General features: G+C 36.8%; 2 protein-coding genes across 2 annotated transcripts in view; one reads left to right on the top strand and one right to left on the bottom strand.

Moving 5' to 3' along the window:
- Positions 1–14,806, top strand: part of LOC143659405 (histone-lysine N-methyltransferase SETMAR-like) — a 43,545-nt gene extending 28,739 nt beyond the window's left edge. The window contains exons 2-3 of the mRNA XM_077132317.1: positions 6,794–6,890; positions 13,760–14,806. Of these exons, the coding sequence (XP_076988432.1) occupies positions 6,794–6,890; positions 13,760–14,142 (480 nt within the window). The 3' untranslated portion in view covers positions 14,143–14,806. The remainder of the gene's footprint in view (positions 1–6,793; positions 6,891–13,759) is intronic.
- On the bottom strand, positions 10,356–10,832 carry LOC143659406 (small ribosomal subunit protein uS17m). The gene has a single exon (XM_077132318.1). The coding sequence runs from the start codon at positions 10,772–10,774 to the stop codon at positions 10,382–10,384; it is 393 nt and encodes a 130-aa protein (XP_076988433.1). The 5' UTR covers positions 10,775–10,832; the 3' UTR covers positions 10,356–10,381.
- Positions 14,807–15,380: the final 574 nt, after the last annotated feature.

The raw sequence follows: 15,380 nt of genomic DNA, 5'->3' as shown, positions 1-15,380 counted from the left end.
AACACTTGACCAAGTTGACACATGAACCTGACCATGACAGGCTTAAAATATTTGAAAATTTAAGTAGGCTTAAATTAGGGATGAATCCCAAGATCAAGGGCTCAGCCTATTGATTTGGTTGTCCACACTGCTTACAAGAATAGCAGAAGTTCTCCAAATAAGAAAGTTGAATAGTTCCTCCTTTCTCCCCATTCCCCCAAAGGGACTTTGCAAATTCTTCTTTATTCACTGCCCAAATCACTCTGGGATTTATTGAGGCATCACACTAACCTGGATAAACCATCAAAATCTCACGCCCTATTCAAGATTCCATGTGCTTATGGTGTTCAACTAAACTGACCATACAAGTTAAATTAGGAAATGCACTACCCAAAATATGAATTTTGCACCAAATAAACATCTCTCCCTTTAGTCTCACACAGAAATTGAAGTTTTAAAATGTGGACCGTATCATCCTTTACCAAGTTTTCTGATATACCTTAGTGCTTTCTAGATCAGTTTCATTCATATCTCTATTCGATGTCTGATCACTTTTCAATGTTTTAAGCAGTTCCTGACTAGGGTATGGCTGATTTTTATAGCTTCACAGCTCTAACTCTGAATCTCAGGTGTCACATATACACCTGAAGTTTCTGGGAAAGACCATGTTATATACAGACAACCCAGTATCTCAGAATTTAGAAATAGCAGTTACAGCTCCTGAATATATGTGACTGCTGTAAGATACTACAATCTAGGACCTTTTACAATAGGTCCCAACCTAATAACCAATGCTCTCAACTTTAGTTCACTGAATTTTTATATTATAGTTAATCCATATGATTGAGGCATGATGATATTTGTCTTTTTGTTCCTGACGTTTCATTCAACACACAGCTCTAAAGGTTCATACACCTAGTTGCATACCTTACAATTTTGTTCCTTCTTGCAGCCACTCAGTAATTCATTGTATCTATACACCATAGTTCCCCTTCCATTCTTCAATCGTTGTACCCTTAGGCCACCTCCATTCGTTGTGGATTGGGAACACTGCCACCAGAACCACCATATGTAAATGTCCATTCATGTCCCCATGCTCAGTTCCTCCAGCAACAGGGTTTCAGGATGATATGGCAAACCTATCCCTAGATGCCTGTGGAACCACCACACAGCCCTCCAAAGGGCTAGACCTCTCATTTCCCTACCGACAGTGAATAGGTACATCTCTTCCTCCACATTTTTTCTAGGACTTGTTTCTCTCTGTTCATTTTTAAACAGTTTATTCACACATCATACAATCCAGCCCAATTGTATAGACATGCCTTGCCACCATACTCTATCTGAAGACATTTCCTTTTCTTTCACAAAGAATCCATATCCCTTTCCCAGTCCCGCTGCCTGTTGACATTTAGTTTTGGCATAATGATTTTGTTACATTCAGTGGAAGCATATTATAAAGTTATTGTTGACTATAGACCCTAGCTTGCATTGATTGTAATTTTTCCCATGTATCATCTATTTTCAATACCCTGCAATACTGACATTCATTTGTTCACCCTCATGCAAAAATATTTTTTAATTTGTACACTTAATCACCATCATTGTACACTCTAGGCATTCCCAAATTATACCATGTCAATCTTTGTCCACTGTCTTTCCTTCTGGTTTCAGATGTGCCCCCAATCCTTCTCCCTCTATCATACTCATATTCCGCTTCATTCCGTGTACTTATATTATTGTGTTACAATCAGGTAGTATTGTGCTATCCATTTCTGAATTTTTACAGTCAGTCCTATCGTATAATTGTATTCCTTTAGTACCAGCTGTTCAATCTCTATCCTATTTCTAGCTCCTGATAACCTGTATTATTAACTTCAATTCTCCAAGTTCACTCATTAATGTTAGTTCATATTAGTGAGACCACACAGTATTTGTCTTTTTGTTTCTGGCTGATTTCACTCAGCATACTGTCCTCAAGGTCCATCCACATTGTTACATGCTTCATGACTTTATATGAATACAGCAATCTTAATGCTGTGGGCCCACACATTAAAGCTTCCATACCCAATATTACTGAAATTGTTGACTCCATCCAATCCACAACTGGTGAATACTTTACATAGATTTGGCTAGCATGTTCTATTCAGTGCTCATTTCAACAGTCTCTAAGTGCAGTTTACCTTCTACTTTAAAGGGACACAATGCACCTTTACTTAACTATTCATAGGGTAGCTCAGTAGCCCTGCCATTGCACATAATCTTTGCAAGCAACATCTTAGTGTATTCAACTTACTCCAGAAGCACAGGTATGACATCACACTGATGACAGTCTTTTCCAAGGAGATTTATTTGACACATTCAAGACATACAAATACTCACAAAGGAGTTTACAAAAAGAGGATGGACCATTGCCCTACACATGATACAAGGCTCTCCCACCTTGGTTAAATTTCTGAAAATTATTTGGTTAACTGGGGACTGCTTTATCCCTGACACTAAAATGAAACATCTACTGACCCTTCCAGTACCCACTATGTTAGCATGAGCCAAACATGGTTTAGTTATTTTTGGTTTCTGGAGGCAACATATTCCTCATTTTCTTAAGTCCATTTATTCTCTTACTTGCATATCAGCCCACTTTGAGTAGGTCCCATATAATAAAAGTCTCTAAAAACTGTCTATATTGCAACCAACAGTCACTCCCATTAGTGCCCCAGAGACCTCCTCATGATAGAGGCTTCAGAAGTCTCCTTCTCATGCTTTGAGGTGTCTGAACCACCCATGATGGCCACAAGTTGTTCAAAGGCTTCTATTGCAATAAAATGCCCTCCTAGGTCTCATGCTGTACATCAGTAGCAGCACTTGCTGTCTGCATATTGGACTCTCTTGGAATATGATTCTCACGACCAGAGTCTCTGATCCTCCCAACCCTGCCTCTTATACCTTCGGTCACAGAAGTAGTACCCTGCAAGCTCTGTGTGGCCACCATGTCCTCTTTGCTGAAATGGAAATAGTATCTACAGGCTAGAGCCAAGCCTGGGCCCTCTCTTACAGGAGGGGATAGTGATCATCTCTGTTCTCAGTCCCTTGCCAGATGCCACAGTTCACCCTTTTTTGGACCCCTTGACTACCTGGAGAGTCCATTGGGATCAATTGAGTGAATAGCAAAAGCAGTTTGTATGAAGCCCATTGGACTTCATTACACACGATGGAACCAATGGGAAAACTGCTGCTGTCCTTTCATAACTGAGAGGTTCTTGATCAAGGTTAGGACCCAAGGCTCAGGACAACTGGCCAAACACTCATCTTAGCAGTCATGTTAGCGTTGGATGCCCTGGCCGACAATCATCCCATCTACCCATTTTTACTGACTCTTTGGCCATTGCCAATGATCTGGTCACCTGGTATGGTCAATGGCAGCAATAGCAATTCTTTATCCAAGGTGCCCCCTTTGAGTAGAGAACTCTGGGAATCCCTTACCTCACAGACATTCAAAATGTAAATTAATTTTATATTATTTTAAATATGAAATTATAAATAATATAACAAGGCATTCAATGGAATTTTCATCTCCCTTACTGGCCTCAGGCTACAAGCTTCATATAGCACCATAATGGCTTGCTTAAACAAGTTCAAAGTCAATTAATGAAATGTGGCATATTTCAAGCCATTAATTAAACATTGGGGTGAATTGTAATAAGTAGTCTGATTCCATTTTTGATGTTTGAGTGTTCACAGCTTTGAAGCACCACCACTCCTTTCCCTTTCTGCCCCACAACTGGGCAAGGTGATAAAAAGTGAGTGCTCCTTCCTTTAGTTTCAGCAGGAAGTTCAAACCATGCAATCTCTACTTATGTGTACACCAAGAACTCTCATCCCAGTCCCACCCTCTAACCACAATAAAAGTTGAGTCAGTCTCCTTTTGCTACTCTCTCAACCCATTTTTTGGACCTGTTTGAGAGCCTGCCCTGTTTTCTCCAGAAAAGCCTTATTATGAAAGTCTTGTCATACTCTCTTGACGCATATGTGGTGCCATCAGTCTCAAGATCTGAAACAAAGTTTTGGTGGAGGTCCATACTTTTTCTATGAAGTGACCTCATTAAGGAAATGATTTTTTAAAAATAAATGCTGCTGGAACAATTGGATATTCATATACCAAAAAAAAGAACTTTGATTTTTGACTTGGTATCATATACAAATGTTGTTTCAAGATGCATGATAGATCTAAATGAAAAATTTAAAGTTATAAAACTTCTAGAAGACAATAGAGAAAAATCTTTGTGACCTCAAATTAAGAACATGTTTCTTAGCTACAATAGTAAAGGGACAATCCATAAAACAAATCCAATTGTTAAATAGGGTTTCATCAAAAGTAAAGGTTTTGTCTTTGAAAGTATTGTTAAGAGGATGAAAAGAAGCCACAGACTGGGTTAAAATCTTTGCAAAGCATATATCTGATAGGGGATTTGTATCCAGAATATATAAAGGATTCTCAGAACTCAATAATAAGAAAACAAAAATGGGGCAAAGATTTGAAAGACACTAAATCAAAGTAGATAAATGGATTGCAAATAAGCACATGAAAAGATGCTCAACATCATTAGTCATGAGGGAAACGCAAATTAAAACTATAATGAGATCCAATTCCAATACCTGCCATTTGGAATGGATAAAATTAAAAAGATTGAACATATCAAGTGTTGGTGAGGATATAGAAGAACTGGAGCTCTCATATACTGTTGGTAGGAATATAAAATGGCACAACCACTTTGGAAAACAGTTTTGGCAATTTCTTAAAAAGTTAAACATAAATTTACCTTATGATCCAGCCATTTCATCCCTAGGTATTTTTCCAAGAAAAACAAAGTGTGTTTCTATACAAAGACTTGTACATGAGTATTCATAGAAGCTTTATTTGTAATAGGCAAAACCTGTAAATATTCCAAATGTCTATTAGTAGGTTAATAGATGAACAAACTGTGCAATGGGATTTACTCAGCCATAAAAAAGAATGAGCTTGTTATATGAAACATGGATGAGTCTCAAAATAATAATGTTGAGTGAAAGAAGCCAAATTTAAAAAAGTATATATGTAGGATTTAACTTATGTAAAACTGTAGAAAATTCAAACTAATACATAGTGACAAAATGCAGAAAGCACTCGCCTGGGTATGTTGAGGAGCAGCATGGACGAGCGTGAGGGAGAGATTACAGAGGGGCGTGAGAACTTTTGGGTATGAAGGATTTGTTCACCATCTTGATTATGGTGATGATTCCATAGTTCAAATTTGTCAAAACTTAAACTGGAATTTTAATATGTGCAGCTTATTGTATATTTGTTATACCTTAAAAATGCTGTTAAATAGTATATATTCACTTTTTAAAAATATGTAATGATCATAAATTACTTCAAGTAGAAAAGAACTTTTATATTTTACAGTTAAGGAAACAGAACCGAAGGGCCTATGGGATCTGTTCATTGTCTTTTTTGGACCAGAGACGAGGAGAATCTATGTCTCAACACCTTTTTTTCCCCTTGCATTTCCATATTCCTGATTTGAATTTAGCTGTTGTAAACTATTCTTTTTTTTCTCTCAGTGGCACCGTCCATCTTCCCCTCTCATGCTTGAACTGTTAAGAGTCATTTCCAGCTCTTTTCACTTTATTGCCAATAATGTCTGTAACAGAATCTTGTCACCTCCCCACTTTGAAATGTTGATTAAATGTATCTTTTACTTTTCTATACATTCTCCCAGCCACCATTGCACAATCTGCCGACAGCATCTCATCTGGGAATTTATACACTAATTTTCTAATCAACCTTTTTCTAGTCTAATCCATGCTGTAAACTATTCTCAGATTTACAGTTTAAATTTCCTACAGTTTAGGAAATACTTTTTTTTTTTTTCATGGGCAGGCACTGAGAAAGGAAATATCTTTTAAAAAACATTTTATTTTGAAATAACTTCGAACTTACAGGAAAGTTGCAAAACTAATACAATAATTAAAAAAAAACACATAGAACTCCAATATACCTCCTCACTCAAATGCCCAGATTTATCAACTTTTAGCATTTTGTGACATTACATTATTTGTTCTCTCTGTCTATCTCCTTATCTGTCTGTTACCTAAACATTTGAGAGTAGGTTGCATATATCATGATCCTCTAACATTTAACACTTCCAGTTACATTTCTTGAGGACAAGGACATTCACTATGACCTTAAGTATAGCTGTTAAGTTCAAGAAATTTAACATTGATAGAAAGCATATAGTCCATATTCCAGTTTTTTTGGTTGTCCCAGTATGTCCTTTTTTTTTTTTTTGGTGGGAGTGCACAGGGGGAACTTGTTGAAAGCTTTTTGTTTGTTTGTTTTGTTTTATTTTAGTAGCATATAAACCATCTAAAAGTTCCCCTTTTAACTACATTCAGATATATAATTCAGCAGTGTTAATTACATTGGCAATGTCGTGCTACCGTCACCATCATCCATTTCCAGAATTAAGGAACTACTTTTTTTTCCTTCACATTCTTCCCTGGACACTCACATTAGTGTATGATAAGTATAAATTATGTGCATGGGACTGTTAAGGATTAAGAGAATGGGAAAGGGGGTAGGATATCATTCCTATCTCAAATAATATATATATTTTCAGGGGGGTACATGGTTCAAATAGCATTTTGTAAGGAGATGGATTTAAATATAATTGTGACTTCTTTCAGGTAACTTACTGTTCAGTTGAAGAGACCACATAAAGACTTGAAAAGTTTAATAATAGAATGATAACATATTTTTCTTCTTTCTTTTCTCCAGGTTCCTGTTGCATGCAAATCTTGTTCCTGTGGTTACATATTTATTAATAGGAAACTTTTAAAAGTAAGGCATCCAGAGAAAGCATCCGCTTTTACAGGTAATTGTGAGAGTTTACAATCTTTCCATCTTTTCTCTGTAAATTTAGATTAATATATATATTTTTTTGCTGATGAGGTTAAAATATTAAAATCTATTTAAGTACAATGTTTTGGCTTCTATTAGAGACAGTAAGTCTTTTATGATGTTGGTTTGTTTCCTGTTCAACTTAAATATTAACTCCTTCACAATAATGATAAAGCTTGTAACAAATTTTAATTTGAAAATGTTAACTTCGAAAGAAAAGGGAAACTTTTTAGTGTTAATAAGGTATAGTTTTTAAAAGTACTGTTTTCTTCAATTCACTGATTTAGACTTAAATAATTGGTGATTATAATTTTGTTTGAACATGTAGCTTTGTTTTTAATGTAGACAAGTCTAGATTTATTCATTAAATTTGTTCAGAGAAGGCAAGGTTTTGTTCTCTTATTTTTTTCTTACAATAAAATCAGACATTCTTACAGTGTTGAACCCAAAATAGAAGTTATTACAAACAAGACAAGTATATGTCTTGCGTATATAGCAGTAAACCTGCTGAGACAGGTTCATTGATGTCATGGAGCTTACATTCTAGTGGAGAGAGATACACAATGAACATACAGAAAAAATATCAGCTAGTAATTAGTGTTGGTCAGGAAATTAAAATAGGTGCTCTTCTACATGAAGACTAGAAGGCTACCTTTGTGGTTAGGGAATGCTTCTCTGAAGAAGTGTCATTTTAGCTAAGACTTGAATAAGATTGTTTTAGAATCCAGGCTACTAAAACAAATACCATACAAAGGGTTGGCTTAAAAACAGGACTTCATTGGCTCATAGTTCAGAGGCTACAAGGCTTGCTTCCTCCCAGGGTGGCTCCTTCTGGCTGGCCAGCAATCTTTGGGGTTCTTTGGCTTTTCCTTCCCATGGCAACACACGTGACAGCATCTTCTTTCTCTCCTGTATTTTACTGACTTGTGGCTTCTTTATTTCTCCATGTCCAGTTTCCTTTTTTCATTAGGACTTTAGCCTTATTGAATCAAGGTCTACCTTCATTCAGGTTGGGACACCTTAACTAATCACATCTTCAAAGTTCCTTTTTAGAAATGGATTTACATCCACAGGACCAGGGTTTGGACCTGAACATTCTTTTTGTGGAAGATATGATTCAGTCCCCAACAGCCCACCCTCTGGACACCCAAAAGACATATTATTCTGTCTTGGCAAAATACATTCATTTCATCACAACATCTTAAAACCCTCAAGTCATTTCAGTACCAATGCTATGTATAAAGTCTTATTAAAATCAGGTATGGATGTTATGATGATTTGGAGGCTTTATGGACCCCAGAAGGTCATATTCTTAAAGCTAATTCATTCCTGTGGATGTAAACCTATTGTGGGTGGGACCTTTTGATTAATTCAGTTGAGGCATGCCCCAGGTAGCTCTTAATCCTCTTACTGGACTCCTTTAAAAGACAGTGAAATTCAGAGAAAGAAACAGAGACAAAGACACAGAAGTTCAGAGAGAAAGCCATGGAAGCAGGAAGCTGAAAGCAGCAAAGCCCAGAAGAGAAGGGAAAGACCAGCCATGTGCTTTACATCTGACAGAGGAGCCCAGGTAACGTCTCACTGATACCTTGATTTGAACATTTTTACAGCCTCAGAACTGTAAGCTTGTAAATTAATAAATCCCCATTGTTAAAGCCAACCCAGTTCTGGTATATTGCATTTCAGAAGTTTTAGCAAACTAAAACAGATGTGGTCCGTCCTGGAGCAAAATTCTTCTCCAACGGACCTGTAAAAACTGGAAAGCAAGTTATCTTCTTCCACCAATATACAATGGCAGAGCAGGCATGGGATAGACATTCCCATTCTAGAAGAGAGAATCCTGGGTCCTAAACAAGTCTGAAACACAGCAGGGCAAATTCCATTTTATTACAATGTCTGAGAGTCATCTGTGGATTGATGTTTTGTCATCCAGACTTGACAGAGCAGCAGCCTCACCCTTTTCAAGTGCTTGAGCAAGGTCATTCTCTCCCCAACACTAAGGGTGTAGGCCCCACCCTCCCTGAGCATCAGAATGACAGTCAGGCTCTCTGTGAATGCTGGGGCACAAGCCACATTATCTCTGAGGTTTCCCTGAACAAAGGGGTGCAAGGCCTGCTCTCTCCAAGTGCCAGGGCAGGCAGCCTGCCCCCTCCCAGTGCAGCTATGGAGTGTCCTTTCCATCCATGGGTGAGCATGCTCTCTTGACCTGGGGAGATCTTTTTGGTTTAGACCTTTGCTAAATGGTTCTGCCCTTGAAGTCATTCTTCCTTCAGTTCCTCCCTTCTCTGTCCCTTTCAGTCCAGGCTGGCTGTGGTTCTGCTCATACAAATTTTGTAAAAACTTCATTTGCTTTGCATGCAGTTTCAGTGAGTCTGAACCATCGCACAAAAGAACTTTCCACAGATCCTTCCTGGATAATAACATTTACAATCCTGATTTCCATTGAAAAAGATGGCTGGATTTATGTTAAGCCATACCCCTTTTAGCAAGGGTTGTTCACTTAAACCCTCATGTGGAGACCAGTTCTCTAAGGACTCATTTCCCTAAAGCTTGGGGAGAAATAGGCTGAGAATTTTCAAAACTATCACTTTCTGGTTTCTTTGTGCTTAAGAGTTTAAGTCATAGCTTATCCCTTTCCTCTCACATTTTACTATAAGCTACAAGAAGAAACCAGGCTGTACCTTACAAACTTAGCTTGGAAATCTCTTCAGCTAAATATCCACATTCATCACTTTTAAGTTCTGCCTTCCATCCAACATCAGAACTCAAATTCACCAAGTTCTCTGCCACTTTAAAACAAGGACTGCCTTTCCTCCAGTTTCCAATAACACATTCATCATTTCCTTCTAAGGCCTTATTGGTAGTACCTTTAGTATCCACATTTCTACTGGCAGCCTCTTTAAAGCAGGCTTTTTCCATCAAATACCTCATAATTATTCCAACCTGCACTCATTACCCAATTCTAAAAGCAGTTTCTACATTTGTAGGTATTTGTTATAACAGCACACCCCATTTTAAGTACCAAAAACTGTTTTAAGATTGAAAGGGTTAGATATGTAAAAACCAGGGGAAAGCAATTTCCAGGCAGGGAGAAGAGCAAATGTAAAATTTAAAGCTAGATGTATTCCAGGAATGTAGGGTTGTTTTCAATATTAGGAAATCCATAATATTATGTACAGAAAAAACATGGGATTATCTCCATAGATGGTAGAGAAAAGCCTTTAACAAAATTCAGTACCTATTCATGATTTAAAACACGCAAGAAAATAGGAATTGAAGGATAATTTTATTTTATTTTATTTTATTTTATTTTTTATTATTTTTTTTTTTTACCAAATTTACTTTTATTGACTTCATAAATATCAGAAGAACAACTGGACACAGTTTAAGATGAGAGTTAGCAAAGTTTCTTTTTCCATAAAACAAACTTGTCTTTCCCTTTGGCAGCTTTTCTCCAATTCTCTTTTATTGTGTTGAAGAGACACTAAGTTCTTTGAGATTTTTGCTTAGGTGGGTGGTTTCCAGAGTGACTGGACTCTCCAGGTACGTGGTTCCTGCACAGGGTTTTCCTGTCACTGGATCTATGACTTTTCCCACTTTGAAAATGATCTCAGCTAGTTCATGCTTTACGTGCTTTGTTCGTGGAACAGGTAATGCTTTGAGAAGCACGATATCCCCAACAGTGCACTGCTGGAGGGCATCGTGAGCAAAGTAGGTTTTCCGCTTATTAAAATACTTTAATAAATAGTTATCCAGAACAAGCCTGGTCACTCTCACTTTAGCAGTTTTTTGCATTGCTGTCCCAATCACCTTCCCCACGATCCATTTGGCATGGACAGAAGAGCGAGCTATTGACATTATGAGGTTTTGGTCACCTTAGGTACGGAGTCTATCCTGTCGCGCGGCCGGGGAAGTGCCGGCTCTGAAGGATAATTTTAACAGTATGATAACGTTTATATTTTAGTCTTAAAGCTAGTAGCTTGTTATATAGGAAAATACTAGAGGAATTTCCATTAAGAGCAGGGAAAAAAGTAAGGATGCCCATTCTCTCCACTGTTCAACATTATATTAGAGGTAAAGTAGCCAATGCAGTTAGACAAGAGAAATCAGTGAGAAGTGTAAGAATGGCAAACAAAGAAGAAAAGAATCTCTTTCTACAGATGCTGTGATAGTAAAACTGTATCTCAGAGAATCAATGATAAAGCCAACTCAAGTAAAAGAATTCAGTGAATTAGTAGAATATAAAATTAGCATACAAAAAATCAATTTCTTTCATTACACAAATAATAAAATGAGGATATAATGTTAGAGAAAATCCCAATTACAATAGCAACATAGAAGATACTTAGGAATGCATTTAATAAGAAGACCTATAAAACGAAAATTTAAAACACATGTGAAAGTCACTGAAGCATATTTAAATAAATGGAAAGATATCCTCTGTTCTTGGATGGTATTACCCAACATCATAAAGTGTCAATCCTCCCTAAGTTAATTTTTAAATTCGAAACAATCTTAATAAAAATGTCAATAAGCTATTTTTACAGTTAAACAAGCTGATACTTGTGATCATATGGAAAAATAAACATGTGAGAATGGCCAGGGAAATAGTGACTTTCAACAAGGATGCCAAAGCAATTAAATGAGGATAGGGTAGCCTTCAACAAGTGTTGGTCAGACAACTGGATATCCACATGCAGAAAAATTAATTTGGATTTCTACTTCACAACCATACTCAAAAATAAACTCAAAACTGGTCATAGAACTAAATGTAAAAACTCTTAGAAGAAAACATAGCAGTAAATCTTTGTGACCTTGGAGTAGGCAATGGTTTCTTAAGTATGACAGTAAAAAGATAAGTGATGAAAGAAAAAAATAGATAAATTGGCCTACATCAAAATTTAAAACTTTTGGTTGCAAATGCTGCTACCAAGACAGTGAAAAGGCAATCCAACAGAATATTTGTAATCCATGTATACAATAAAGTAAGGTACTTGTATCCAGGATATGTAAAAAAACCTCTTACAACGCAATAATAAAAAGACAAATAGCCCAATTAAAAAAATGGGCAATTCCATTTCTGAGATTCTACCCTGAAGGTACACCTCCAGCCATATGAGAATACATATGCACAAGGTATTCATTGCAGCATTGTTTGTAATTTTAAAATATTGGAAACAACTAAAATGTCCATAAATAAGAGTGATTGAATAAACTATGATATGGTCATACATGGAGTACTGTGCAGATATTAAAAAGAAAAAAAAAAGAATGAGGATGATGTTCATGTACTGATAATGAACTCTCAGCCAGGATATGATAACTGAAAAAAGTAAAGCACAAGAGTATCTATAGTTTGTTTCTCTTCATATATGAAAGTTGGGGATATGAGACAATACATATGCATCTTCTTGCTTATGCAAAATGAATGCTGGGAGGATAAATCGGGAATTTAAGCAAATGGTTACTTATAGGATGTTTTAGTTTGTCAGCTGACAAATGCAGTATATCAGAAATGGAATGGCTTTTAAAAAGGAATTAAATTGCAAGTTTACAGTTCTGAGGATGTAAAAATGTCCAAACTAAGGCATCCAGGAAAAGATACTTTGATTCAAGAAAGGCTAATGGGTGCAGAACACCTCTGTCAGCTGGAAAGGCACATGGGGACATCTGCTAACTTTCTCTCCTGGCTTTTTCAACTGCTTCCCCAGGAGCGTTTTTATGCATCTCCAAAGGTCTTTGGCTGTGTGACCTCTGTTGGCTGTAAAACTTTTTCCAAAATGGTTCCCTCTTAAAGGTCTCCAGTAAGCAACCCCTCCTTGAATGGGTAGGGACATGTCTCCATGGAAACCATCTAATCAGAAGTTACCACCCACAATTGTGTGGGTCACATCTCCATGGAAACAATCAAAAGATACCACCCAGCAATATTGAATGAGGATTAAAGAACTTGGCTTCTCTGTGGTACATAACAGATTGAAACCAGCACATAGGGATTGGTGGGAAAAGGAATGGGATCTGGGTCGCAACGATGAGGAAGGCATGACATTAACGGGGTAGGGGAGAAAAATAAGTAATATTAGAAAACATTATCTTGACTTGATAAAGATGAAAAGAACTGAACATGAATGCTATAATCTAGTCAGTAAAAGTGTTTCTCAGAGGGTTAGTAATTCCTAAAACTACTTCTATGTATACTAGAATTGAACAAATAGATAAATATGTTTTAGATAATGAGAACCAAGTTCCTCACAAATAATGAAAAGGAGAGGCTAAAAAACTCTGTGGGCTGGGTTAGAATCAGAGATATCAGTACATGTGTAGGTTGGTATGTAAAAATGTATTTAAAAGTTATGGTACTCCAGTAGTAGTGAACAAACCTAGCACCTAGATTTTGACTTCTAAATACAATTCTGCAATAAAAGAAACCAAGTCTCTTTGGAGAGGCGGTCGATTTCAGGAAGGAGGAAGACCTAAAAATGCCTCTGTCAAAAAAACAAAAGAAACAGGTCTTTGTTGGCATACTACAGTTTTTTCCAAACTTTAAATTGATCTGAGACCTTAATTTGATAATACTAAAAAAAAATTGTTGGTAGAATTTGAGTTCCTGGATTTAAAAGCATAACTCAAATTTTAATTTTTAAAAAACTTTTTATGTAGTAAGACAATGAAGGTATTTATCCTTTAGATAAAATTGCTTATATTTGACCCATTGAAAATTGACCATGATTGGTAAAGTTGATATCAGGCCTATTTGCAGTTGTGCTATTTAGTATTCATAATGGTATTACGCTATTCAGTTATCTTTGATGATTGAGTTTTTGTTGTTTATTTTCTTCACAGAAGTAAACAATACCATATCTTTGAAAGATTTGCGAATCCTTTTTTTATATGAATTTAAACTGGGACACAATGCAGCTGAGGCAAGTAGAAACATCAATTCTGTCTTTGGAAAAGGCTCTGTTAGTGAAAGAACTATCCGTTGGTGGTTTGAAAAATTTCGTTCTGGGGATCTGAGTTTGAAAAATGAGCCTCGTGGGAGACCAAAATCTGTTTTAAATGAAGATCAGTTAAGAGCCATGGTGGAAGCTAACCCAAAAATGGCAATTCGAGGCCTTGCAGCAGACTTGGGAGTTTCTGCTACGACAATATCTCGACACCTGGCTGCAATAGGGAAGGTGAAAAAATTGGACAAGTGGGTCGGAACTACGCCAGCTGATGGATGATCATGAATTGAAATGGTTAGAGATGTGCTCATCCTTTAAGATTTGAAAGAGCAAAGATTTATTTTGGAGAGGTGTATAAGCTATGGTGAAAATGGATAACTGTATGACAATTTAAAGTGATCTGGATGATGGTTAGATGTTGGCGAAGTTCCCAAACATGTCAAAACCATCATTGGAACCAAAGAAGGTTCTGGGGACAGTATGGTAGTCTGCAAAAAAGAGTATTTCATTCCTGCTTTTTAACACAGGTAAAACACTAACATCTTATTGTCAAGAACTTGAAATTATGTATCAAAAATTGATCCAAAGGTGGTCTGCACTGGCTAGCAGACATGGACCCATACTTTCCCAGGACAATATTTGACCACAGGCACCACAGACCACCATAGCAAAGTTTGCAGAACTGAGCTAAGAAATGTGGCCACATCCGTCATACTCACTGAATAGCTTTTCAACATATGACCACCTTTTTTTGTCATTTGGAACTCTTCCTAGGAAAGAGAACATTCTCCAATCGAGAAGCAGTAATTGGAGGATTCGAATACATTTTAGCAGTTTAAAAATGCTGAATTTTGTAACTATGGCATATATAACAATATCCCGTTAGGGAAAGTGGTTAATGCTAACAGTATTTTAATTGAATAAAAATTTCTTGAAAGTTTAACATTTTCATTTTGACCTACAAAAAGGCAATTTCATAGGTTTCAACCTGATATCTTTTGAGGCCTTGGTAAGGCATAAAGACTGAAAGGTGTCCAGAATACTGGAAAACTACCAGTGCTTCTGAGTTTTCAAGCTTCTTCACTGGAGTAACATAGAACAACCCAGTGTGTGTGTGTGTCGGGGGTAGGGGAAAGGCTTAGCAGTCAACTATGCAAAGATTTGTGTAAAGAGGACTCCAAGTTGATAAGCAGCTTATACAAAGGCCTCAGGCTTTCAGAAGAAATGTTTTGAATGAAAAATGAAAACATGTTTCTCTCTAACACCTAAAAGCTAGTGTACGCAGTAGGCATGGCCCAGTAAATGCTTTCGATGGTAATATTTATTTTGTTACAGCCAGTCCTTTTTTTCATGTGCTTTCCATTCCAATTCTAGATTTTAAAAAAATGTAGGTGGCCGTAATTAATGGCCTCCTTCTGATATTGTAGCTAGATTGCAGTGATTCTTTGTGATCTCTAGAGACTAATTGGGGCAAAGATATTGGCTCCTCCTCCTGCTTCTTTCCCTTCTAACAACCT

Source organism: Tamandua tetradactyla, chromosome 16 (assembly GCF_023851605.1).
Source record: "Tamandua tetradactyla isolate mTamTet1 chromosome 16, mTamTet1.pri, whole genome shotgun sequence".
In the NCBI taxonomy this organism is placed as follows: Eukaryota; Metazoa; Chordata; class Mammalia; order Pilosa; family Myrmecophagidae; genus Tamandua; species Tamandua tetradactyla.
Note: the sequence above shows the minus strand (reverse complement) of the source record. Positions and strands in the feature narration are given on the sequence as shown.

Coding starts and splice junctions, on each gene's coding strand:
- LOC143659406 (XM_077132318.1), bottom strand. CDS start 10,774: ATGTCAATAGCTCGCTCTTCTGTCCATGCCAAATGGATCGTGGGGAAG.